Consider the following 27,273-nt stretch of genomic DNA (forward strand, 5'->3'; position numbering starts at 1 on the left):
TTCTTTGAGTTCCTTATTAGCACTAAATTGAATAAATGCAAAAATAACTACTTTTGCATAATTCCCAAGCTTGCAATTATAGCAATGAGGAGCATTTGCAGAAACTTAAAGCATATTTCCACATAGCTTTGCTTGAGATTTATTAGAATGCAGCCACCGGCTCCTTCATCATACGCATGCTGTCCGCCCTCCCTCATTCTGGCAACACTTGCGCCCTTTCACAAGGCTGCTGGCTCTTCCCATTTTACAGATGGGAGGGATGAGAAGCAGAGCAGTGACAAGATGTATGCACAGCCTGTTGCAGGGATCTGCGCTGGTACAAAACAGAGCCTATGTTCTATATGAATGTGAGCATCTAGAATGTGCCGAGATTGTTTTTTTCTCATCATTAAGACACCTTCTTCTGGTTTTGTGTGTGTGGTTTTTTTTTTCCTTTTCGCTCCTGCTTCTTTAAACAGGGACAAACAGACCAACAAAACAGTGCCTGTCACTCTACTGTATTGATCATTTCCTACTAATTACACTTTATTTAATTAAAAATAAAAGCCAATGTATATCCTAGGCAAAGAATCTCACTAAGTTGACAGCTTAGAAATGTGAAGCCTCTCTTTGTTTGGGGGCACCAGTAATCCTTGAAGGCTAAGAGCAGAAGTTTACCTACATTGCCCTCCCCTTGTCCTGGAAAGAACTGCTCTGGGAATCGGCAGGGCGGGGGGGGGGGGGGGAGGGTACCATAGAAATAACCTTGTCAATCCCTCCCTGCCAACAAGGGTGCTAATTAGTGCCAATTAAGAGCCTCGTTTTTTGTCTGTGGAACATCTGTCCATAGGCATTGAACTCAAACCCCCAACTCATTTTATCAAGGCCAGAAATATCAGAGAGCAATTCATTTTTGGTCCCTGCTAATGCAGCTTGATTGTAAACTCGTGACAAGTTCTGAGCCCTGTTCTTAGTAGGCTCAGCTACTGAGTTCCTGCATTCCCTAGTTGTCATTCACATTTACCTTATTTTGATAAACATACGTCCTCATGAAGTCTAAGATGCACACTGGCTGAGAAGAGAAGTGGCAAAGAGAAAAGCCACGGGAGACCCGTGCTTCTTGCTTACCCTATATTCTGTACTCGGGCTCGTTTTTTTTTTTTTTTTTTTTCTTTTAAGTAATGTATTGTTACCTAGATAAATGGTCTTTGTTTTGGCTTCTTCTTCTTTTTTAAAAAATCCTGGTGGGGTAAAGGCCAGTGTAAAATAGCTTCTTTTTAATTGAACCCATTCTGTGTACACAGTGTGTCCATAAAAGCGCCTCCATCTTTAGCGTTTGGTGATGCAAATGAAGGTGCCCCGCTGTTTCTTTCTCCTTTTATAAAGTGCCCTTTCCATCAATGTTTGGGACAGGACAAGACCCATGCGACTTGCAGCTTGTTTTATTCTGTGCGGCCACGAGAAGACTTGCATGCATTCCGGGGGTAGCTTTATAATGACGTGTTATCACCCACAGCACCCAGGATATCTCTTCCGACTGCAAAGGGTGTGCTGTATTTTCTGAATTCACTGCAGAGTGGGAAAGCTGTTCATTTCATCTGGCAAAGATTCCTTTAATTCGGGTGTTTCTCCGGATGCCATTAGGAAGCCTTTGTCCTTTCGCTTCAGAGTAAACAAACACACTGATGTTTAGAGAACTATCAAATTTTACTGTACAACGCATTACTGCCATATCATTGTCTTCAGTTCCCTAATCACGTTACTTTGTGTCATTCCATTTGTGACCCGCCTAGTGTAGTGGAATGTCATGAGCCTTCCCACAGTGAGCTAGAGTCTCACAAGAAGCAGAAAAGTAAGTGTATTTAAAACAGGATGGAGTTCTGGCTGCTAACACATTATAAATTGCTCTATTTTAAATGTCTGAACTGGGCATCCTTAAAATACAAGGGCATATTTCATTAGCATTTATGCAATTTTTCAGGTGACTTTCCCCAATGTTTCACTCATCAACGGGATGAGAGCGAGCTTGTCAGGAAAAATTGCAGTTAATGGTAGTTAATGGGGGCTAAATTCAATGGACTTGTTTCTATTTTGTTTCACTCTTGCTGGAAATAATGAAAGTATTACATGAACAACCCTTAACATTGTTTGCAAAAACGCGTCCAGTTCCAATGGTAGGTAACAAAGCTTTATCTGATTTATAAAACAATCTATGTAAACCTATTTTTATGTTTTATTTGATTCTAGCCATTAGCCGGAGCTAAGAAGTAATTCTAAAATATATCTCACAGCAGCAATTTGCTGTACTATGCCAAATTAATCTGCATGAATCTATACCTGTTTCTAGGACACTGGGAACACATGTTCGTGAAAAAGAAATACATTCAGACTATTGTTTTTGTGGAATGTGGGGGGAAGTCAAAGCCCTGGGCTTCACTTCAAATTGCAAGGCTCCCCGCCCCAGAGGCAATGCCTGTTGTCTGTATTAACCACATCATCAACGAGACTCCCAGTTCTCAACTGCTAAATCAGCAGTTTCAGACGCAGAGAAGCCTTTCCACCCTTTCTGGCTGATTTGAAGTCACTGAGTTGGATCCCCAGCCAGTGGAAGTTGGCCATCCTTTTGAAAAACTGCATCGGTTACCCATCTGAAGCCAATCCACTCTGCACTTTCGAGGTGGGCCAACTGGCAGAGTCCGATCCAATCAGTACTCTGCCTGCTTCTCTTTGAGTTAAAGATCTCTCATTGGACAATGCACCGAATGATGAAGATGTACTCAGAGAGCAGTGGACCTTAACAAAGGACACACAGTGAGCCCTTGTTTTATTCTTTTCAACTTGTCTCTCTCTTGGCTTTCATTAGGACCCAGCTGCAGTGAAAGAAATGCAAAATAAGGAGCCTTCCACCCCAAGACCAGGTCCACCTGTGGCTGATTTGCCGGCAGAACTTTATCTGATGGCAAACATAAGAGTCTTCTGACTGCTAAGAATCTTATTTCTACTACTCTTTGTAGATGAAAATATACATGCCTTCTCCCACTGCCGCCTAGATTTCCAGCATCATTCCCAGCCTAGCCCTGTTCTCCCTGTGGACAAATAAAAATACAAGGACAGCAAGAGAAGGCTCGGCTCACAGTCAGAAGCATCCCCTCCACAGGATGACTTTGCGACGTGACCAGATAAGCTGGGCTTCTGTATCGACTCCTGGTATTTCCTCAGAGAGCACTCATGAATCTAGATGGGAACTCTATTGGGGTGCCTTTAAAAAATGCCCTCGGAAAAGTAACTTGCTACCGCCTGGATGATGTTTCAATCTGAGATTCCCAGACTTCAGTGAATAAGGCAATCGATCAAGCAGATGTTGTAAGCACTACATGTGGTTGGATGGCCACCTCCTGGTACAGGGAACCAGGATAATGCAAAAGAAGAGTTTGCTGCACAGAGATCACGGTGTGTGACCGTCAGCCGTCCTGCCCCGCGCCTTCGGACCAGCCCCTCAGCATTCTGTATTGTCATCGTTATTTTTTTGGGTGGATCATTCTACTGCCACATATCCTAATTTAACCCTACCAATTTGCTGAGAAACATGGTGTTTGTAAAAATGGGCTCCTGACACGCAGGCATAAAATAAAGTAGTGATAATAATGCGTGAGAAAATCTAAAGCCAAAAAGTTAATCCCAGGAATAAAAAAATGTCAAGATTTGAGTTCCTCCATGGTATAAGGTAGCTGTTGTAATATATTCCAAATACCATCACCAAGCCATCTCGCTTTCTGCCAATTTTACAAGACGCATGTCACTAATTATGAGTGTACATCAGGAATAAATACAAATAACGTGTAATTGGTGAAGACTCATCTCTGCTGCCCATCAATATTTTGGGTGCTTTCATGCCCAATCAACTAATTATCTACTATCACGCCTCGGATAATGAGAATGAGATAAGACATAATGAAAATTATACATGGCTTGTATGTTATAGTCATTGTTGTAAAATGCGTACAAAACGGATGTTTCAGTCAATAAAGTAATTCAAAATGATAATTAAATGGCGGCCTGTGTACACGGAAACATCTTCATTTCAAGCATGTAGATCAGAAGACCAGAAATCCCAATGTAGGGCTTATACCAGCTTCACTGCATAGTAACTGCTCCTCGCCATAGGAGATCTGTTATAAAGAAAGTGCTTAAGTAAAGGACACATTCTTGGCCGTGTTGAAAATACGATTTGGCTGTTTAGGAGGGAATACATCAGCTCTGGATTACTGGTGCTGGTAAAGCCAAGGAGTGCACGGAACATCAGTGCCAAATGGGAAATTCTTCCCTTTAGACTCTGGATTGTGTGTGATGCAACCTCCCTCCCAAAATGAAAAAAATAAAAAATCTTCTTAATTGTATTTTTTTTTTTCTTAATCTAACATTATGCAAGGCTGCATTCCAGAAACACATTCCCACAAAAGGGTGTGTGTGTGCAGGGAGGCAGCCCAGAGCTGCCAGCTGGGGAAGACACAGTTTGAAGTGGACAATCTACATGCTTTAGATTTGTGAGTTGACTTCATTACTGCATTTTCAATAATACCAGCATTCAGAATGGTCTCAAAAGTCACCAGGATAATAGGACTATTATCTCTCTCGGCAATATCTAATAAAAAGCTCTTAAGCACATCCAGTCCCTGGTTTTATAAAACATGGCAGCAAATTATCTGCCAGGAATGTTCAGTGAGTGTGCAGCGATTCTTTCTCTATTCAGCCAGCTTTTCTCCCCACAGGGAGGGAAGACGATGGGAGGACCAGAGTCAACCACTCAGGAGACAACTTCCAATTGCAGGTGGTCTGGGTGGGGGGGAACCAAAACCAGACAAAAGGCACCTCAACAAAGGAAACCTTCAGAGGAAAAGTTGGTGGGATTTCAGAACACCTTCCAGGCTATCAATACAAAAATGAAGTCTCCACGATTTCTGAATACAAACTGTAATTCCACCAAGCTGCTTAAAAGGGACATGGGATTTAACGCCTACTTTCTGATCTCGGGGGGCAACTAGAGGAGGAGCGAGTGGGAGTGGCAAGGGAAACAAATATGGAGCATCTCCACTCCGGGTGGCTAATGAGGTGGAGGCTACATCTGCATGGATGTTGGTAGGTAGTCTGGGGGAAAAATGCTATGGCCCAGCTAGTTTGGGAAACACTTCATATTCTACACCCCTCCTGTAGAAATGCAGTGAACATTAGCATATTAAAGGCTCAAAGGATTTCTATAATGAAAAGACTTCTTAGTTTTTTGGTTTTTTTTTTTTTTTAACCCACTGGTTCCCAAATATATTGGATCATAAAAGCCTTTTTTTTTTTTTTTTTTTTGTCCTGAATAACTATTCTGGACAAATACTATTCCATGGTGATCGTTGACGGTAAACAACTGAGGGAAAGTGAATCTAGATATTTCATACCCAAAATAATTTTGCCTTACACGCCCCCATCACGGACAGAAAGCGAGGTTATTTTCTTTCCCGCTGAATTGATTCGCCTCAAATGTCCACATCATTTGTCTGGTGTAAGTTTAAGGCCATACAGCCAAAGCTTCCAAATTTGACACTAATAAGGAATTATTGTAAAGAGCCCAGTAAAAGCCCAATTTTCAATTAGAAGATGAGGGTCAATATGCTAAAACCCTTGAAATAACCACCTGTGCCACAATTCATGACTCTCTGGCCAACCTTCCCGGTGCTCACAACCGAGTGCAGAAATGGACCTTTTCTTTTACAGTTGAGAAGCTCAATGCGTTCTTGGAAATTATCTGAGACAATTACATTTGAAAAAAACAGTCTGAAGGGGCGCCTCGGGAGCTCAGTCGGTTGAGCATCTGCCTCTTGGTTTCTGCTCAGGTCGTGATCTCAGGGTCCTGAGATTGAGCCCCGTGTCTGCTTGAGATTCTCCTTCTCCCTCTGCCCCTCCCATCTCTCTCTCTCTAATAAATAAATGAATTCTTAGAAAAAAGAGAAAAGAAAAGTCTGAAACCAGTGCTCCACAAATAAAAGGCCCAGGATTAACCCTGTAAAATCAGTTTTGAAAAACTTGTGGCAAAACTGCTCAAGCTAAATTCCATATGGAAGTTCAAAACTCTGCTTAGCCAAGTTGTTGAATGAGGGTTTCAAAAATGCTTGCATTTATTTCTGGGGCTGTTTACTTTCTTTTTTTATTTTTTTTTTAAGGTTTTATTTATTTATTGGAGAGGGAGAGAGAGACAGCCTGAGCGGGGTCGGGGGAGTAGGGAGAGGGAGAAGCAGACTCCCCTGCTGAGCAGGGAGCCTGACGTGGGGCTTGATTCCAGCACCCTGGGATCATGACCTGAGCGGAAGGCAGATGCTTAACCTACTGAGCCACCCAGGCGCCCCTGGGGTTGTTTATTTTCATGCAGAGCAAGACGAGTTTCCCAAAGAAAGCATCTTAGGAGAAGAGAGAATCCATATAGCGCCTATCTCTATATTGCTATAAATGTCCCTGCGTGGTTTGATCCTCTCTCCAACAAAGACTGAATACATTTTAAAGAGCCAAACCATCCAGCACCTGGGGGCACACATCCCGAGGTACGTGGGGGAGGCGTGTCTTCCGTAGCCGAGACGTGCTTGCAGTTCCCTGGGGCACAGATGTCATATGATGCTGCACAGCTCAGCCCTGCCTCCCTCTCCAATGGCATCCTGCTCTGTTCGAAATGACGATACCAGGGAAACTTTCCACATGGGCTGCCAGGGTGCTTTAGAGAATTCACGTTCCAAGAGACGCTATGCCCCATCTCCGGTTGCCCATCTGTCCGCTTCGCAGTGGCTGTGAGTATTCTGCACACCAAGGATTGCGTTCCATCCCAGACGCTAGTCATGAAAACCGCCCTAATTTTCTCACTAATTTATCGTTAGATGTTCGGCTCATGGAATGTGTCTGCGGGCCAGGCAAACTGAAGGGGGAAGAAGGGGCTCCAGGATTAGGTTCCCACGAGAACAAGAACAAGGCCGCGGCTGATTGGCTGCTGCTGAAATACGGCATTTCGCTAATTACGAATGAGCATTACGGAACTACCTCTGAGGCAGCCTGCAGCATCTCCATCTCTACTTGGGTTAGCAAAAGCTGCTGGACTCTAAATCATTAATATTAATGATGAGCACATGCTATAAACCGTGGACCCCAATTTTTTAAAATATTTTTACCTTTTGATGCTATACAAGTAAGCACCACTTTGCACAATAGATTTGTTTCTGGAAAGTGCATGTAAATTGATGTTTTGAAAATCAAACCATAGTGTAAATGCATGAGATGAGCTTACTATTTAGAGGAAACCTGCAGTGAATCATTTTCAAAGTGAAGGATTCTTTTTAAGGGTGAAAAATTACCTTTTTATCTGTTTGGAAATATATGCTAGAATTTTGGTGACAGGCTGCTTCAAGTGGGAAAACATCTCTATATGTCTTTCTTTTTTCTCTCCCACGTAAGATTGTGAGTTATAATCATTCAGTGATAACCATCATGCAGCCAAACAACACAGTACTAGAGTGGGCTCGTGGATGTGCATTCTCTCAGTGTTTTCATTATGAGAGACTGTCATGATTTGTCTGCTTTGTCCTTTGCCTTCTTTTGAAAAGGAGGAACTGTTGAATTGCTATTTATGAGAAACATTTCTTTGAAACCTTTATTGGAATTCAACTAAGAAAAGAGTTTTATGCCACGGCTTCAAACGTGGGAGATTGTGTAATGTCTTTACACTGGAAAAGGCTTGACATGCTCTGATGTGCATAATGAACTGTCTCATCATGTCTCATCAAATTTTGTTTTTACATGGAATTAAAAGACAGCAAACCCGAATTGTGGCATGACTTTAAAAGTCAACTTACTGTACAGTTTAGATCTAGGCATTTTAGCAAGAGCAATACCAGAACGTATGCTCAGGAACACCTCCTATTATTCTATAACTTGGGGACAGAGCTTCTAAAAGTTTAAAACAAAACTTTATGCCAAGAATGGTCTTTGAGAGGGTTGCTCTTCCACAGAGGTAGTCGTCTGACCAGCAGAATTCATGCTGTCCAGAGAAAGATCACTTTCCCAGAACATGGAAATTCATTTACTTGTACTGATATATTTATTTTACTCAGTTTCAAGCTCTTCAGCTAATAAAGCTGCCAGTAGCAAATATAATGGGTGTCCGATTCTAAATTATGCAACAGATTGCAAAGGTTTCACTGGACCACTTTTGATTCTATTTAATAGTTGATTTATGTCATATTTGGAATCAAACTGCTCAAGATGTTTCTTTGCTCGGAAATGCTATCTTCCAAAAAAATGTTTTAGACCTTCACTTAATATACCACTTAACTAAATTCCTTACAGTGTACTTTTCCTAGCAAGGCAAGAAGAAAGATTAGTCTACTGGGTCTGAAAAAGATATTCAAAAAAACCCACACACAAATATTTTTAAACAGCGCATATCTACTTTATGGCAATGCTCTCTTAACTCAGTACTTAGGAGTAAGGGAAATAGCACCTCGGTGGATTATTTTTCATAGTTCACTCAGCAATGTGTTTACTAAGTCACTGTTACAACTACGTGCTTATATATTTTGATATAATAGTGCGTCTTCTGAGATTTCTTTCTTATTTTTAAAACCTATTTAAATGTTATTTTACCTTCCCTCCCAGCAAAAACAAGCTTATTTCTCAAGAGATTCATAGTCAAGCCTGATCATAATTAAAGGCCGAGTCTGAAATGTCTTTTTAGACCAAGGAAACAGAAGCAGAGATGCAGCATCAGGAATGATTTGTCCAGGCAAGGGAATAGAGTTTTTATTTCACAGAATGGCGGGGGCTAGCCCATGAAATTTTATTCCTGTGCTTTCTGATTCAGACGAATCCCCTCATGCATGCAAGAAAGGGGGGAATTCAAAAAAGGATTCTGTTCTATCTGATTATTCAACTGCCAGTGTGCTTGTTATAATATTTCAGAAGCAGTTATTCGTATATATGTGAACCAAGCAACCCACAATTATGACTCAGGAAATTACTCCAGTGGCGATTTTATAAAAGGCGAGAGGCGATCCTGGGCATCAGGAGCAGAGAATGTCTTTGGTCAAGTTCTGGTCCTCTGCTGTTCTCTCGGTTATGTCTGAGGAGGTAGGTACTGCCATAGCCCCAAACAACCGAGTTCAGGCGGACTCTGGGATTGGTGATTCCATGGGTAGGTAGGAAGGCCACGGTTCAGGGGGCCTCTTCTTGGAGTCAGCCAGACATAGGTTCAAGACATAGACCCACCGTCGTTGGCTGTGAGAACTTCGCTTCAATTCATGAATCTCAGTTCCTCCTGTGTAAAATGTGGATAATAGCAGTGCCTCCATCTCATTGGGGTGTGACTATTCAATTAGCTAGTGGATATAAACACTCAGTGTAGTGCCTGGCACTTAAGGAGTCCCTTTTATTTTTAAAAACTAGCACAGAATTAAAAGTACCACTGTGGCTGTGATAAGATGCTGTGACGAGCTCCAAGAGGGAGAAGAATGTGCCTAGTACCGAAAGTGTATGCATTCCAGACATTTTAGCCTTTGGTCACTTTTATCCTCCGTGGCTGGGGTAGGTGGGTCAACAGAGGAAATGTTCAATATAGTCTGGGTTTGCTAGCTCTGGAGAGGTCTTGCTCCAACTGGGGACCTCTGGGACAGCTCAGGGAATTGAGTGAAAGGCTCCCTGAGGAGCCAAAGACTAGAACACATTGCAAATGACCGTGGCTCGGAGCACTCAGGAATAATGACAGTACTAATCATGAGCATAATTAATAACCGTAATTAATGTCTACCGGGAACTTTCTATGTACCAAGCACCACGATAAGCACTTCAATCACTTAATCCTATGATGTAGGTGCTATTACCATCCCCCTTCTACAGATGAGGACAACTGAGTAACAGAGAGGTTGAGTGACTTGCCCAAGATCACATGACTAAAGATGGTGGAGCTGGGATTTGAACCCAGGCAATCTGCCTCCAGGGCCTTTCCACTTCGATCTCTACACTATATTGCCTTCCACTCTATTCAGACACACCCACATGTGTCTTCATATTTCTTCTTATGATACTACCTCTTCAATGTGGATTGAGGAATAGAAGAATAAAATATGTCAAAATGTTAATATTAATTTAAAAGAACTGACACCTTCTGGATCGTTCTTGCTTTCTGAATCCTTTACCTGCCAGTCACTCGATGACATCTGCTGGCTACCTCCTGTGTAGTGGGTCTTGTATCAGCTGCGAGAACATGCGGGCCAATCCATAGCACCCCTTAAACAGCTCGCAGACTTGTGGACCTATTCCATTAAAGGTGCTACCTGGGGGCTTGACAGTCCTCACGAGGGGAAGGGACTACTGGTTAGGCTTTCCTGGATATTCCTTGGGTTTGGAGGAATACCATGATCCACTCAGCCCTGTCCCAGTCTCCTCGGCACACAGACTGACCAAGCCAGAATGAAGAGGCCCTCAAGTGTCCCCAGCCCCCCAAGGACCTTCAGACTGAGCTACCCCTCGGTCTTCTGTTGCTCCACATCCCTCACTCCCAGCTACCTGATACCGTCCAGCGGGTTAAATGTTTGATATCTGCTGCGTGGGCATGAGTATGCCAATTTTCTCAGAGTGAGAGCATCACCTCTGTCTGAAATTGCTCCTTTCAGAGAGTTCGCGCGAGAGATTTTCTATGTGTTGTGTAGGAAACACACATTGAAATCCTGTTATGAGAATGTCAAAAAAGAAGTTTTTAAAAGCCCAGCTGAATAAAAAAAAAAATCCTGTTATGGAACCACAGACAGAGCCCCCAACTAATTATAAAGCCAGACACACCACGATGTGCTTGTCTTGGGGGAAATTCGAAAGGGAAGGACATCCAGAGAATCCCTGAAATTTCAAACACTTCAGTGCCTCATCTTCTTCACGAGCGAGATACCCTGGATTGCTTGTTTCGTTTCCCTGGCTCGGGAGCATCGATATGTTTCAAGCTCTTTGTGCCACGGGGCAAATCAGGGACTGCTTGCCCTCTTGATCTGAAAGTCTGTTGTGGGGCTGTTGTGCATCTCCCTATGGCGCCGAGCCCCGGGCACCACAATCTGTGGTTTGCAAGTGGCTGCCATTTGGAGCCCTAGGGCCATGGAGGTTTGTCCGAGATGGACCCCCAGAAGTAGCTTTTTTCAGTGTCTCTACATCTTTACTGTGCATCTTGGCTTCCTGCCACCCCGAATATCACAGTTCTCTCTGAATAGTATAAATCGAGCTGAAGTTGATTTAAATTTCATGCAGAAAACAGCTTTGCTTCAAAGCACAGCCACTTTTATGTTAAAAAAATCCGTCAAGATATAATCTTTCTGCGCCCCCCCCCCAAACTCTTTCTAGCAGAAGGCAAGGCAGATTATTTCAATTAAGAGGATGTCACTGACAATGTTTTGTAGTGACCGTCAAGATCTAATTTTCAAGGTACGGTTACCACAATAGCAACCTGGAATTTCAATCCAGTAGTAAAGGTCAAGACAGATCACAGGCTTCAGGTCCTCTCTGATCTCAAAGTAAGAGAGCACCCCGAAAAAAGCATGAAGATAAAGGGGGGACCTAACCCCAGATTGCATGCTCTAAGACAGTAAGGTTATAACATGTGTGCGATTGGGGGGAATGTTTTCAAATTTTTCCACAAATGCTCAAACTATCACTAAACTGAATAAATGATACCTTGGGTGTGAGGAGGTGGGAAAACGCACTCACTGTCATCAATGTGGTGAAACGTCCAGAAATGTGCTGGGCATGGCTAATCTAATTAGGAGAGGAGTGGCACACACAGTGATTGATTCTAAGTCAAAGGCTCTCTGTCAGCACTGGGCGTCGATCCCTTGATTCCAAACCACATCGATGCAACACTTTTGAGAAACAATGGCAGATACTAGCAAAAAGAGCACTCAACTAGGGCTCAAGAAGCTTGGGACTGAGCCTGGCAACACTACACTATGATTCGTGTAAGCCTGGGCACCTCACTCAAGCCCCCCGAGCGTGACTTGCCTGATTCCTACCATGGGGAGGGAAGTAATGCAAATAACTGCCTGCAATTCCATTCATGAGCTCATCTGACAGAAGCACAATTCGCTAAGAAATCCGAGGAATATCGAGTCTCCACTTTATATAGGATGCAGCAAAGGCTTGGAGAAGCACCAAGTGATGTCATGAAGTCACATGGCAAGGAGTGAGAGAGCTGGGATCTCAGCCGCCCCACCTCCTGGCTCCCAGGACTGGGGAGAGACCAAATGTAACAGCAGGTGTAGAAATGGAAAGCATCATGGGACTAGAAATCATTATTATTATTATTAGCAGTGTTATTTGCCTTTGTCCTTGACGATTAGTGATTGCTCAACTGAAATGTGATACTAGCGTGGCAGGTATGGTATAAGAGCTAAAAGTCTGAGTTTTGTAATCCAAGAATCCTAGAGTGAAATTCCAGCTCTGTCACTAACTAGGTCTGTGATCCGGAGCACGTCATCCAACCGCTAAGAGGAAATCTCCTTCTCCGCAAGGTGGGTTTACTCTTACAAAGCGCTGTAGGATGAAGGGTGGTGGGGTGGCTGAAGCAGAGAAGGGGCACAGGGCAAAGGACACCGGGCAGGCTGGGTCCCCAGCACCGGCACTAGCAGCGGACGTGGCTGTTTGGGGTGAGAACCTGGAGAGGACAAGCCTGGGAGTGGTGGCGAGGGCATACAGAAGGTGGCCGGAAGTGGTGGCTGGAACGACCCAAGTTCACATGCAAGTTTCTAGGCTTCCTTTCTCGCTGTACTACAGGATACACAAAACTGATTTTGGAGACACCTAGAATAACATTTTCAACTTCCACATATCCTAGACAATTTCTAGATGTTATGAGTATAAGGGACTTTTGGGGGATTTTTCTCTGGAAAATCTAGAAATAACTTCGTGTTACTACAATATCAAGATACCAGTCTGGACTTTTAAGAAGTGGGCAACCTATGCAGAAATGGGGTTAGTCCCGAAACTGGGCAACCGAGGTGGCAGAACTATAGGCTGGCTTCTGGGCAAACCATTACCTTCCACCCCCCCCCACCCCTTCCTAGATCCCCTTTCCCCTGAGCTAAGGACCAGGCGGTGTATTAGGGGCTGCCCTGGTGGATACTGGGTGCCAAGATCCCAGGGAGGTAGCAAAGAAAAGACACTGTGTTCATTTGGATTTACAAGGCATACCGTCCCTCTGTCCCTCTGGGTCCCCATCTTGGCAGCATATTTGGAGATGTCGATAGAATAGCTTTGAGACCTTCTCCTGTTTGGGTCCTCATTATGGACGTGGATGGCACGACCACAAAGAAAGGCATTTGTCAGATTTTTCAACTGATTTTACAGCTGGAATTGTGCAAGCATCTGCAGTATTCTACCAACACTGTTCCCCACTCGTAAGTAAAATGGAAGGGCTTTTAGCAGCTCTGGGAAGGTGTCAAGAGCAGACCATTTAAACATAACACTGGTAGATGATCTGGCCGTTTGTGAAATGCTTGATAGGATGGAAGAGAAGAATGAATAGTTTGGAAGCAGGACAGATACTCCTTCTCAGCTACTCCAGCCTCAGCTGGGTTGGTCTGTGTGTTTGTTTTTAATTCCTGGGACTGACCCAGGGGCTTGTTTCTGCTGCTATCGTTTCTTCACCTGGAAGACTGGTCGGCACTCTGGTTGACGTGCTCCAGCCCTGCAGCCATCTGGGGAATCTGGGAACAAGGCAGCATGTTCTAATGGGCATGCAGAACTCTGGCCTCCAGTCCCAGCTCCCTCAACCCTAGCTGGGGGACGTCGGGCAAGTATTTTTCCCCAAGCCCAACCTGGTTTCCTTTCACCTGTGGCCGTCTAACAGGATTGCTGTGATACCCATGTGAGGCTAATGCATTTTGCGAGAGTCTTTACGATAATGAAACACAGGGGCCCTTGGGTGGCACAGCTGGTTGAGCGCCTGACTCTCGATTTCAGCTCAGGTCATGATCTCAGGGTCGTGGGATCGAGCCCCACATTGGGCTCCCCACTCAGGGGGGAGTCCGCTTGGGGATTCTCTCTCTCTCTCTCTCTCTCTCTCTCTCTCTCTCCCTCTGTCCTGCCCCCCACTTGCGGTCATGCTCTCTCCTCTCAAATAAATAAATAAATCTTTAAAAAGAATTCTTAAAAAAAATAATCACGGTGCACAGGAAAGTAGTCCTGGTTGTAGCGATTTACAATCCAGTGACAGAAAAAAGAGGACGCATATGTGTGCGTGTATCTCATTAGACTGGACAGCATCAGAGGCACCTGGTACTCTATAATACAGAGTGTGTGGTACATGGGCACGTGTGTGTGTGTGATCACATTATACTCAATTGTACAACTGCGATTGTTTTCACTTTGGTCCCTTGCTTATTAACTTCAGTGCCTTCCACCAGCATTACTTCCTTCACTCCCAGTTACTGTTCAAAACATCAAGGAGAACTTGGGGAGTAAGCCATTGGTTGATCACACTGGCTATAGTTTTTAACATTATTCCGCCAGGAGGACATATAGAAATGTTTCAATTATCAACCAAGTTGGTAAGCATGAAAGGCGATGGCTGAGCCTCTCATAAAAACACACCTAAGTATCAGCTGTCTTCTGTTTGCTTTAATATGGCAAAATGGAGCCTTCTGGAGAGAGAGATACTCTTCCTACCACAGGTCACAGAAATCGGCCTCCCAGGGATTTGACACGGTGGTGTAAGTCCTTCAGAGGCACAGATCCTTCTGCCTCGCCGAAGGAAGCATCCTACAAGCGCAATGACACAATTGGGCCGCTGGCCCGAGCTGAGGACAGACCGGTGCTTGTCTACACAGCGCCCATGTCTACACATGCAGCATATGCAAGGCCTCGCAATGACACTTTTGAGATCTAATAATTTCCCTGATCTAACCCAAACTGACAGTGACCATTCTGGCCTGCAGTGGTGGTCAGTCCACTTTGGCCTAATGCCTGGGCAAGATCACAACTGACTGGAAATCAGTAGGGCCATCTCGAAAGTGTCCGTGGGATGCCTTTAGTGTAGGTTAAGGGCATGTGCTCTGAAGTCTGTCTTGTTCTGGCTTCGGTACCCTAGCTCTTTGGGCAACTCACTCAATATCTCCAAGTTTTGGGTTCTGCCCCTGTGGAATGTAATGAGGTGACTCCCGTAAGGCTTGTGCCCAGAGCACAGTTGGCTCTCAGTCGATCCGGCTTAGTTGAGGTATTGGTGTTATCAGCGTGAGTGTAACCTTCACTGGGACCTCCTGGAAGGGAGGACATGTGGATTTACCACAGTGCTTCACCCAGAGCTTTGCACACTAGGGGCTTCATGCATTTTTGCTGAAAGAAACGGAAGCCTGAATGAATGAATAAATATGGATGCAAATCAGGTGGAAAAAAAGAGACACTTGACTCTTCCCTGAGAGAAAGAGAGGGAGACGTTGGCTTCTAATTACAGATTCTCACAATCCACCAGAAACAGACGAATCTTGGGTACATGAACAACACAAAAGTCAGATCTGATCTTTCAAGATTTAGGCTAGCTGTGCAAAAACATCCCTGTTTTGAGCTTCTGTCAGGAGAGTGGAAACCCACTCCTCCCGCCGAAGGAGCCTCACTTTTCAGTCTTGGCGCCTGTCAAGCACCAGCAGCTTCAGCGCTTCTTGATGTGAACATTCCAAATGCCAATATTGCTTGTTGTCACATTAGCCAATATACAATCCTCAAAATAAAATCCTCTTGATGTCTGATTACTCTTCTTAAGGACCTCATGCTGATTCATTTCAAACTGTGAATTACCTTTAATTCACAGCTTGAACAGGCTGCCAAATTTTGTTTTCTCTGCTCCCAGGTGGCTGTCCCTGATGTGGTGGAGAACATCCAAAAAAATATTAAGTCCTTAGGAAAAGTTGGCAAGCTCCGAGAGGCAGGGCCTACACAAAGCAAGAGTTGGCAGACGTCTCGGCCTGAAAACCAGAATGGCTACAACTAGGGAAAGCCGTCAAGATGACCGGGGCATTCAGGAGAGTTGAGCCAGGCGTGCATAATAGCACTCCTCAATAGCATGTCCAAACTCCAAGTGCCAAATCACGTATTCTGATTAAGAATTCATCCGATTAAGAAAATCACAGCCCCCTACCCCCTGCCTCATGACACAGTTGCTTCACTACCAGAATTGTATCGAAAAGGCAGACCAAACATCTACTTATGGAAGAGTATATGAAATTGCTAGAGATGTGGGTTAGTGCTCTGCAAGAAGCCCTGACAGTCCTCGAATCTCAAATCAGATTCTCGAAAGAAACATTTTCAATGAGAAAATTTTAGGTGGGATGGTCAGAGTTGTAATGAATGTGAGAGTTATTTTTTTTGGGGGGGGTTAAAAAATTGAGAATTCACCTGAGAAATAATGTAATGCTTGTTATTGGTTATAATAAACTGGAAAACATTCTAGTAGTCTTTCTAGTCTCTGTGATAAGGAACGCTTCCTACCACATAGAGTTTAGAAATCATGCTTTATTTAAAGCAATTTTGGGCGCCTGGGTGGCTCAGTTGGTTGAGCGACCGCCTTTGGCTCAGGTCATGATCTTGGAGTCCCTGGATCGAGTCCCACTTCGGGCTCCCTGCTCGGCAGGGAGTCTGCTTCTCCCTCTGACCCTCCCCCCTCTCATGCGCTCTCTCTCTCTCATTCTCTCTGTCTCTCAAATAAATAAATAAAATCTTTAAAAAAATAAAGCAATTTTACCGGGTTTGGGTATAATTTGCTGTGGGCCTCCTTCCTACTAACTTCAGCTGTCTGAGTCTTCCACTTTCAACATGCCAAATGGGGTGTTCCAAATCCCTGAACTCACAAGGAGCCCATGAGCAAGGGCAGCGTGGTGGTGGGGAAGAGGCCTGCCTTCTGGCTTGCCTGCCAAGGAGCAGTGTAACTCGGCCCTTCTGTGCCCTCGTGGCCAAAATGTTTCCTTTTCCTCCTGAATAGCGCTACCTTCAAGGATCCATTCATGTGGCATACATATCCATCACCCACAGGGGAATGGAGATTGGCCACAACTGGTCTGTCTCCGCAAGGCGTTTCATCAAGTCTCCGGGTCCATGGCTAGGATGTTTGAAAACCTGTAGCTAATACCGTAGTGAAAGAACTGGTTTTTATGGCAAGAACAGCATTATGGCTACATCTGCCTTCATATTAGGCTTTTATGGGAAACCATCCAGGCGTTCGAGAGAGCATGGCTTAAAACATAGGAGCTGCTTGATTAAAAGGGGGTCTGGAGGGTTTCCAACTGGACAGGGTCCAGATGCTAACAACCAAGTATAACAAAGGTACTGGATACTTGGAGCTTCCATCTTCTCAACAGTGCTCACAAAATGAGCTGACGTCAAGGACTGACTACACGGATACCCTTGAGTACATGGATGCTGTCTGATTTTGCTTCTCAGGTGACTCACTGCATCTTATCTGTTCTTATTTAGGACGGCTCATAAAAGACCAACAAGGTCATGCATTTTTGTAAAGCCACTGTACTGACAAGGAATTGACAAGATGTTATAAACTAGATGAAGCAATCCAACTCGACAAAGAAAATCCAAGTTCTTTGGGTTTGGTTTCAGTTTTCTCCTCCATCAGTTCTTAATGGCTTCATTAAGAAACTAGAAAAGTAACACAATGTCTGGTGTGTACATTCAATCCCTGAATCTCGTAATGGAAATAGATGGATATTTCAGAGGCAGAAAGGACATGATATTACTGTACAAATACACAACCCTAGAGCCCTGAAAAATACAATTTGACCTTCAGACGCCCATGCCCCACCCTCTTTTGGGAAGGAGGCTAGAAACTCCATTGGATTTAGAAGCCCTGGGTGAGGCCTATTCCAAGACTCACAGAGGCGGAGGGTCTTCTTTCCTCTAGAACTTATTAAGGGTTAAAGGTAAAGGCACATTTATGTTGTTAAGTCTAATTACTGAAGAGCAGAACATTTTTTTTTAGAGTATAGCTGTTTACATTTGAATTCTGACAAGTGTTTGTGTGTGTACATTTATGTGTATACACATAGCTCATTAATTTGCTTAATTTCCCCTAGGGGGCTCTATCTGTATATTTTGAAATAAAAATAAGTTCCCCATGATTTACACTCGTATTCTCTGAATTCTAGGTCAGTGTTTTCCCTCCAGTACTCTTAACTACCATGGGAGAGAGATGCAAACTCAGGTCTCGGAACTCCCCCAGTCTAATGCTCTTGCCTCACAGGCAGTGAGAGTTCTAGACAGAGCCGGGAGGATGCCACCACGTGATGGACATCCCAGAAAAAAGTGAAATCTACTGAGCGAGGCAAGACCTGGTTCTCCAAAAGCCAGTCAGACTGTTGGGGTCAGGCCCAGAGAGAGCATGGCTGTCAAGAACACAGAGGGAGCCTGGCTGGTTCCCAGTTTGGATTCGGACACACTTGGATCAGTTTTTGAACCTGCTGCCCGTGCGTGCAATCCTTACAAACAATCCAGGCCCAAATGGAAGATCTGCATTTCATCAACTGGGGAAGAGAAGCCAAGATGAGGAAAACTAATAAAGTATCCCAGTAATTGAGGAATTCTGCTTTGCAAGGCTCTCATCTCTCTCCCTGCAGTAAGTGGCAGGAGCATGTCCAGGACGTTTGCCGGCCTTGGGAACGTGTCTCTCCTGCAGCAGGGGCCAACTTTGGGATTGTTTCCCACCAAACTGGAGCCACCAGCAGGCTGTCTACACACAGAATGTTCTTAGCTGCCTGGAGGATTACACTGTCACATGGAAAATCCTAGAAGCTGGCTTGAAAAGCACACAGTAGGAAAATAGGGGAGAGTGATAGTAACGGCAAAGCGGATAATAATTTGGAAGCTAAAAATAAAAATAATTATTATAAGTCTATCTGTCCTGTCTTAAGCCCACACCCTACCATAAAGAAGGGAACTTATTCCAGCTCAAGTCTGATGGACAATGGTTGGTCTTTAGATCCAGCAGGTAAGCAGAGAGCAGCTCATTCATAAAATGGACTCAGTGTCTTCTCGTTTTATCGACCCTTCCCATAGAGAACCTTAGTCCTACTGAATTACACAATATACCAGTGTGCTATAAAGGGCTATTTTCTGGAAATGCAGCCTCAAACTATAAATCACAATTGACGAGTTTATTTCTGTTAGTTACAAACTATTGAAATATTGAATTTTATGGTCTATATGGAAATCAGCATATTTCACAGCAGGAGCCTAATACTCTTGCTTTAGGAGTAGGATCATTTTCCAGTGGGAAAAATACTTTCATATTTTTTCAAGTCTGGAAACCTGTGTTGATTTCCTAAACGCTCAAGTGTGTGCATGCGTGTGGGTGTGTATATGAGTTCTACTGACATTTTAATGGGAGAAGGGCAAAGTACGAGAATAAGATCTATTGTTTACTGGAGTCACAAGGGGAAGGGCAATTCAAGATGCAATGAATGGAAAAGCTGAAATGAATACTATCAAAGACGATTTTGATTTCCATGTTTCCACATAATTTGGTCCTTAATTCAGGGCTATGGTTTTATTTCCCCCCTTTCTTATTTTTTTCTCACCTCTTTAAATGAGAGTTCTTGGTTGCTGAAATTGAACTTTGAATGTGAAGGCACAGATCAGGCCAGAAAACCAAACAAGAGGACTGACGATGGGGTCAGGGCTCTGGGGGGTTTGCTGTTCAGCCGAACCAGGAACATGGAAATGCCATTGTCTTTCTCAGAGCCATGGTCTATTTGGGAGTCATTCCCAGTTGTTCTGTGCAATTATTCGTGATCCTCCAAAAGGTGAGCAATTCACTTCAAGTGTGCCATTAGACCACTTGAATGTCATAAATTATTTCATTTTGAAAATTTTCAAGTATGTGACTATTACTCACATAGAAAAGTCGACTTTCATTTTCCATTACTAGGAATGGAAGAAGTTGTGAGAGAAATACTCCCTTGATACGTTCTTGGACAAATGGATATTACAAAATCTACAGTAGTTAATCTGAGGAAATTGGTTTCTCTGTACCCCTCCTTCAGTCAGCATTAATAACAGACGAAGACAGTGCCGAGAGAATCGCGGCGCCCTGGCTTCTGAACTTGAACCCAATGTCATGTAATCTCTTATTCCATCTCTTCCCGGCTGTCCTTGTTTGTCTTTAATATACAGTCACCAGATGACCTGCAAACAGCAAGGTCTCAGGCTGACTGGCCATAACAATCCACTCAACACTTCATGTCCCATCATGGCTGCTGAGACGTGTCCTTTCTCCATTCCAGTCAGTGGTGTCTGAATATCGTGTATAACGAGGTCTGTGGTGGAAGTTACATAATGTTCAAACAACTAGTCAAGAATCACAGTTGTTTTCATATTCCAGGTATTATTAATCCAGCCTGTATTTACCTCACTACAGAGTCCAATGGTGACCTCATTCATTTTTACTGTTACTCGCTTGTTGTGGGCAATCCCATTCTCCTCTCTAACCGAACCCCATATTATTATGAGCCAAGGTTCCTATTTTCGAGGAGCGGGAGAGAGAACAAGATTCGCTCAGCACCGAGGCACTGTTTCCTGGCCAAATGCCCCTGAAGAAGCCTGCTTTGAAAACCCAAGTACTCACGACTCCAGCGATACTAACTTCGTAGAAGCTCTGCTGGTCGGGTCACTCCACTCTGAAAAGAAAGGGCACACACAATTACAACCCACATTTTCTACTGTCAAATGATCACTCTGAATGAAATCAGTCTTCAAAGATGCAGCCCTTCCGGTTACATATATACACACATATATATGTGTGTGTGTGTGTGTGTGTGTGTGTGTGTGTGTGTGTATACATATACATATACATATATATATATAATAGCCTCCTGTCATAAATCACAGATGAAAAAGTAAAGGAACCAATCAGATGTATCACAATATGACTTTTTGCCATTGTCAATTCATGTTTTCATGATATTAGGTAGGAAAGAGAAGAAAGTAGGGGAGGAGATGACATGAATGTTTGGACTAAGTAGAATTTTTTAAAAACACCTACTTTGTAAGGTGAATCCTGGGGTCAGGTGTTGGGATTCCTATAAGGAAGAACACACAAGAAAGACAAATATTAGTGAAATGCTACAGATGGAACAAAAGGTGTATCTGTTATTGTTGAAGACAGAGCTTGCCTAGTGTTTGCCAAGAAGGAAGCCACTCTTAACAATTTCATTGTTGGCTTCTGTCCCTAGCTCTATTTGAAGGATAAACATTTGTGAGTCAAACCTGCCACAACATGACCATAACTGCCATTCCATCAGACTGATGAAACATGTGCAACATGGGAACAAATGACCCACACGTGTGAAATTCAAGTGTTTAATTTCTCACTTAGCTAGGCAATGATGTCTCTAAGGAAGGAAAGGGGTCCCGGTTCAAACTAACACAAATGATCCTGGTTTTTGTAGAAGTGTAAACAAGACCGTAATTAATAGATGTGCTCAGTTGCTCCCTTTCATAGTAACAACTCCAATTTTCCACCTTAACTGTGACACATGCTCGATAGATGGATCTCATTTTCACAAGACAAGTGTTCTTAAAACTTCATTACAAATTTGGTGAAGTATGGGAAGCCATTTGAAATATGCGAGTGGAGCGCATTATTTAAAGGGATTGATTTGAAAGTCACCCTGCACACGACTCATTCACTGATGTTGAGAAACACAGATTTCTGCACATGGCGCTTTCCGGGAGCATGGTGCACCTGTGTGGATCCTGACCAAACTCGCAGGCAGAAGCACTATAACAACGGACAGTGCGTGCACGGCACTGTGGGGACGGAAGAGAGAGTGCTGACTGCGAGACAAGAGCTTCGAAAGGGAGACAATGAATTCAAGGAAATACAAGAATTGGTTATGCCCACCACTGCGGTAAGGAATCTAGTCTTGAAGCCTAGTCTTGCCACCCCTATAGAAGAAAACTAGAATCACAGTATCATTTGACTTTAAGAGAAGTAATCAAGAACAGTAACACTGTGCTTTAATGGAATGTGAACGTTTCAATCTATTTAGCATGATTCTTTTGCCCAGGAGACTTCACTTCCAGCAAGATCACCACTCCAGAAGACTACCATAAACTCCACAAGAGATGGAAAAGGTCTCTCAACTAAAGAGCTATCACAAAGCCCATGCAGTTGGCTGCTCAAAGGCTTCTCTACCCTCACTTGATAGAGAATTGACTTTTGACGAAAAACTCTAACACGCTTGGCCATTGGATTCCCAATCCTGAGCAAATCATAGATGGCGAGGAAGGGGAAACAGTCCTAGGGGCCACTGGGAGAACCAGAGCCACTGGGAACGCAGAGACATGGAAACCGACAGCACACGGGGCCAAAGAAAATAACACAGCCAAGTCAGAACTTACAAAGCACAGGAGTCTATGGCCATTTAATAGAGAGGCAGGCATTCCTACCCATCTTACTAGTTCCCGAGGGCATATTTACAGCATAGTCCAATAACTGGTACTCACCATAATGTCTAAGTTATCAAGAAAGACAAAAGTACGTTCAGTAGAATATTTATAAGAAGTCGGAAAAATATTAGTTACATCTCAAAATGCTTTGCATTACATGATGCTTATGGAAGGATGGGCCTTTGTTTATCCAAGAATTTTGACCACCCAGAACACATCATTTCTTTCCCAGAATGCCAATAAATGAGGGGTTTGTATGTCTTTCACTATATACCAGTATTTCTATCTGTTCTTTTTTACAAGGGACTTCATTAGAATCATATGGGGCACTTTTGGGCTGGTATACAATTAGGAATCAAATGACAAGTTCTACGGTCAAATAGACCAAATACTTGGTCAGAGAGTGACACATGCAGCCAGTCACTGTACTGGTCCCGGGAAGGTGGCCTGAAGTTTTAACCTTCATCCAAGTATTCTGGACTTTAGACCCCAACAGTCAGTTGGTTCAAGGCATTGGGGCAGTGACTTATGAAATGAATTTGAGGATTGCATTATTTACAGAATTTGGGTCATTGGAGGTATGTATTCTTTTTTTTTTTAAAGATTTTATTTATTTATTTGAGAGAGAGAATGAGAGATAGAAAGCACGAGAAGGAAGAGGGTCAGAGGGAGAAGCAGACTCCCCGCCGAGCAGGGAGCCCGATGCGGGACTCGATCCCGGGACTCCAGGATCATGACCTGAGCCGAAGGCAGTCGCTTAATCAACTGAGCCACCCAGGCGCCCGGTATGTATTCTTGATACTTTTTTTTTTTTTTTTTTAAGTAGGCTCCACACCCAATGTGGAGCTTGAACTCACAACCCCGAGATCAAGAGCCAGATGCTCTATCGAGTGAGCTGCCCAGGTGCCCCTTGATACCATTTTTAATGTTAAGCGGGGTAAGATTTTTAAAACCAGAAATCCAAACAAATGAAACACCTTTGGATATCACCCAAGTTACTGTACAAACACACCCAGCCCCGTTTGGAAATAGTCTGGTTGTCGGAAAAATCTGCCTTGTTCATGCCATAACTGGTGATGCCCATAACACAAATTTTTAAAAAGGGGCCTGACTTTGATCTGTGCATTTCTTTCACAGGCATGTCACATCAGTAATTTTAGTAATAGAATACAATGATGTCAAATTGTTTTCACAAACTTAAGTGAGAGTATTTTCAATAATAACTTTGATGATAATCCCACAGTCAGACGCTCCCACAGGATCTAGATTCTAGAGCAGGGGTTGGCAAATTTTTCCTGTAAAGGACTGGGTACTAAAGATTTTTTTTTTTAATTTTTATTTATTTGAGAGAGAGAGAATGAGAGATAGAGAGCACGAGAGGGAGGAGGGTCAGAGGGAGAAGCAGACTCCCTGCCGAGCAGGGAGCCCGATGTGGGACTCGATCCCAGGACTCCAGGATCATGACCTGAGCCGAAGGCAGTCGCTTAACCAACTGAGCCACCCAGGCACCCGGTACTAAAGATTTTAAGCTTGGGGGGGAGGGCGGGATACAGTCTTTGTCATAACTACTCAACTCTGCCGCTGTAGTGCGAGTGGCCACAGCTAATCCGTAAATGAATCAGTGTGGCTGGATTCCAAGAAAGCTTGAGCTATAGACACTGAAATTTCAATTTCGTATCACTCATGTTATTTCATACCATTCATGGTGACTCATAATATTCATAACTATTCACGTTCTTCTTCTTTTGAAAATCCTAACCATTTAAAAATCTAAAAGCCCACGCGTGGGCTGTAGTTTGCCAGCCTCTCTCTGGAGTTCGATTACCTCCACGAAGGCTTTACTGAACTGCTCCTGAGGACACTATTAGCCACCCCCCTCTGCTTAGCAACGTACCCCCTTCCTCATGAGCCCTTCCATTCCCTATGAGAAAGCACAGCATTTTCAATTTGGGATGGAGAAGTAAACTTCAGTAAGTTGGGAATTTTCAACTGTGTCTGTTTTTGTAAGTCTGCAGACTCCCTGACTACCTGACCTGAAAAATCCATTGGGATTATATAGTGCCCGCAGGTGTGCGTGCACAGACACACACACAGATAGTGCAGATGGGGAAACTGAGGCTCGGACGAACTGGAGCAGGACCACCGAGCTAGCGATTGGCAGAGCCAGGATTAAAAGCAGCCAGGTCTGCAGCTCCCAGGGCAGCTCCAGCTCTAACATAAATGTACGAAATGAATGCTTTCTGAGAGGGTGGTGTCACCTAGGTCCGGGGCAAACACTGAGGAAAGGGGGGGTCACCCAGGCCTGTGTATTAACTATACATGGCCACGTTTTGGAAAATGGAATTGGAACCGAGGCATCTGTAAATCTGTGTGATAAACAGATCGCCACAACACCTGGTTCCCTGATTTGTTAGTTGGGTGATTCGGAGCACATGACTTTACTCCGTGCCTCAGTTTCCTCCTCTGTGAATTAGGGAGAGTCGAATTACCAATCTCTTTGGGTTGTAATGAGGATTGAATTATTTACTAGATATTATGTGTGTAGAATGAGGCGAGGCACATCGTGGCATTATGTTGTTGATGTACTTTTCTTTCAAACCAACATTTTGGCAGGAACCAAGTGAAACAAAAGAGTGGGTGTGTAGCCTTCCTGGTTTCACCATTTTATGCCAGTTGCCTCTACCTTTATCATGCGGTCGATGGGAGCACAGATAATTGGCAGAAAATGCAAATCGTGCCTGATTCCAAATTGTGCACTTACTACAAAAGCCTATTTAAACAACCGGTTCTATTGTATACACTTGTAAATGTCAAAATTGCAACTTGCGCAAATTATCTCTGAAATTGGAGAACACAGCTGAAAACACTGCAATTGCTGAACCAGTGTTGGATTCAACGCCTGAAAAGCCTGGATGGATCCCTTGGCTGGGAAGCTAGGGAGGAGGGACAGTGGGCATACAGGAGGGGATGACACACACACCGGACGCGGACAGAGAGGGTTGCTGCCCACTTACTTCTGACCCCTTTCAAAGGCGGGCGGGGATCACTAAATGCAGTTTAGGCCAATGTTACTGTTAAACTCATGACTCTAGAAACTGAAGGATGCCTGGGTTTCTCCTTCCACAAGTAAGTCTAAACTCCTTGGCTGACACTCAAGGTCTAAATTACAAAGATGCACTCATTTGCCTGGGGTTCAGATCTCTCTCCACTTCCCATTACACAAACTCTGAACCAGCCACTCGAGACCACCCCGGTATGGATCATGCCATCATGAACCCTCCGCTCTTCGTGCCTTGGCCCATCCTGTTCTTCTGTGTGGAGTGTTCTTCTCTTGGGCCCTTCTCCACCTGTCAAAGTTGTAGGCATCCTACAAATGCTGCCACCTCTCTGAGCACTTCCTCAACACCCGGGGGCTGTCAGATACTTCTCTGAACTTTCTATTCTCTACGCAGACGCCTCCTGCACTGTTTTGTCATTTAGCTAATAACCCGTGGAGGGTTTTTCTTCATCCCCAACTTTAAGTCTATTGTATGCCCTCAGAAAATGGTTTCTGAATAAATAGATGGATGGATGAATGGATGGTTAATTGGATGGAAGGAAGGAAGGGAGAAAGACATTACTTTTCCTTTTAAAGCATGTTATTAAAATAGCCGTGGTTATTTAGGCATTTTAAAACCTGATGTTGAGAAAAACATTCTTACTGGGAGCAGGTGAGGAAAAAAATTAAACATTTGACAACAGAACTGAAGAAGAAGTTCTATCCATATTATGTGTTGGCATGTAAAGATCTGTGTGCTTGTGAGCAAGGACTGGAAGGTGATATGCAAAATTGAAAATTGACCCGTTAGGGTGAAGAGTATAGGTTTTTTTAATCAAAAAAAATCTTGGACGTTCTTGTTACATCACCTCGTTGGTCTTAAGGGATGAGCTCACTCTTCTGATTCATCGTTCTGAGCACAGTACCTTGGACAGGGGCAGGACTCTAGGTGGTACCATACACAGGCCAGCAGCATCTGCGTATATATGCTCTTAAAGACTCTCCTTCGGGAGGCGCCTGGGTGGCTCAGTCAGTTAAGTGTCTGCCTTGGGCTCAGGTCCTGATCCTGGGGTCCTGGGATCCGGACCCACATCGGGTTCCCTGCTCAGCGGGGGGTCTGCTTCTCCCTCTCCCTCTGCTCATGTTCTCTCTCTCTCACTCTCTCACTTGCTCGCTCTCTCTCTCTCAAATAAATAAATAAAATCTTAAAAAAAAAGAGACTCTCCTTCAGGAAAAATGAGATTTATATTAACATTCTGAGGGGCAGGAAGAAGTATAGATTTTTTTAAAAGATTCTATTTGTTTGTTTATTTTAGAGAGGAACAGAGGGGGAGGGAGAGGAAGGGAGGAAGAATCTCAAGCCGACTCTGCGCTGAGCACGGAGCCCAATGCGGGGCTTGATCTCATGACCCTGAGATCATGACCTGAGCCGAAACCAAGGGTCGGGCGCTCAACTGGGCCAGCCACCCAGGCGCCCCGCGGAAGTCTAGATGTTATGGCACTAGAACACCGAGGCTATTTGTATTTTTAAGACTCCAGTTGGAAGACTGGTACAAGATAAAGGAAAATGGAGGCAGCAAGAGAATCAACCTGTCCCGGGATGGAAAGTGTGTTCTTCTCAGAGTTTCCGGAAGTATGCATGGCAGTGAGAGGAGCAGGCCAGGAATGGGTCATCTCCTGGTGAGGAAAAACAAAGCAACTTTATTTGGGGGCATTTAGCAAATCAGACACTTTCTTGGCACTGAATACAGTAGGGC

General features: G+C 43.9%; 1 protein-coding gene across 2 annotated transcripts in view; it reads right to left on the bottom strand.

Annotated features, from left to right (window-relative positions):
* Positions 1-27,273, bottom strand: part of AFF2 (AF4/FMR2 family member 2) — a 310,627-nt gene that overhangs the window by 127,284 nt on the left and 156,070 nt on the right. The window contains exons 4-6 of one of the 2 annotated variants that reach the window (XM_035725811.1): positions 27,107-27,193; positions 21,071-21,107; positions 20,672-20,705 (exon numbers count right to left, since the gene is read on the bottom strand). In XM_035725811.1, coding sequence (XP_035581704.1) covers positions 20,672-20,705; positions 21,071-21,107; positions 27,107-27,193 — 158 coding nt within the window. The remainder of the gene's footprint in view (positions 1-20,671; positions 20,706-21,070; positions 21,108-27,106; positions 27,194-27,273) is intronic. The other variant, XM_035725812.1, reaches the window with a different exon arrangement.

The sequence above is a fragment of the Zalophus californianus genome, chromosome X (genome assembly GCF_009762305.2).
Source record: "Zalophus californianus isolate mZalCal1 chromosome X, mZalCal1.pri.v2, whole genome shotgun sequence".
In the NCBI taxonomy this organism is placed as follows: Eukaryota; Metazoa; Chordata; class Mammalia; order Carnivora; family Otariidae; genus Zalophus; species Zalophus californianus.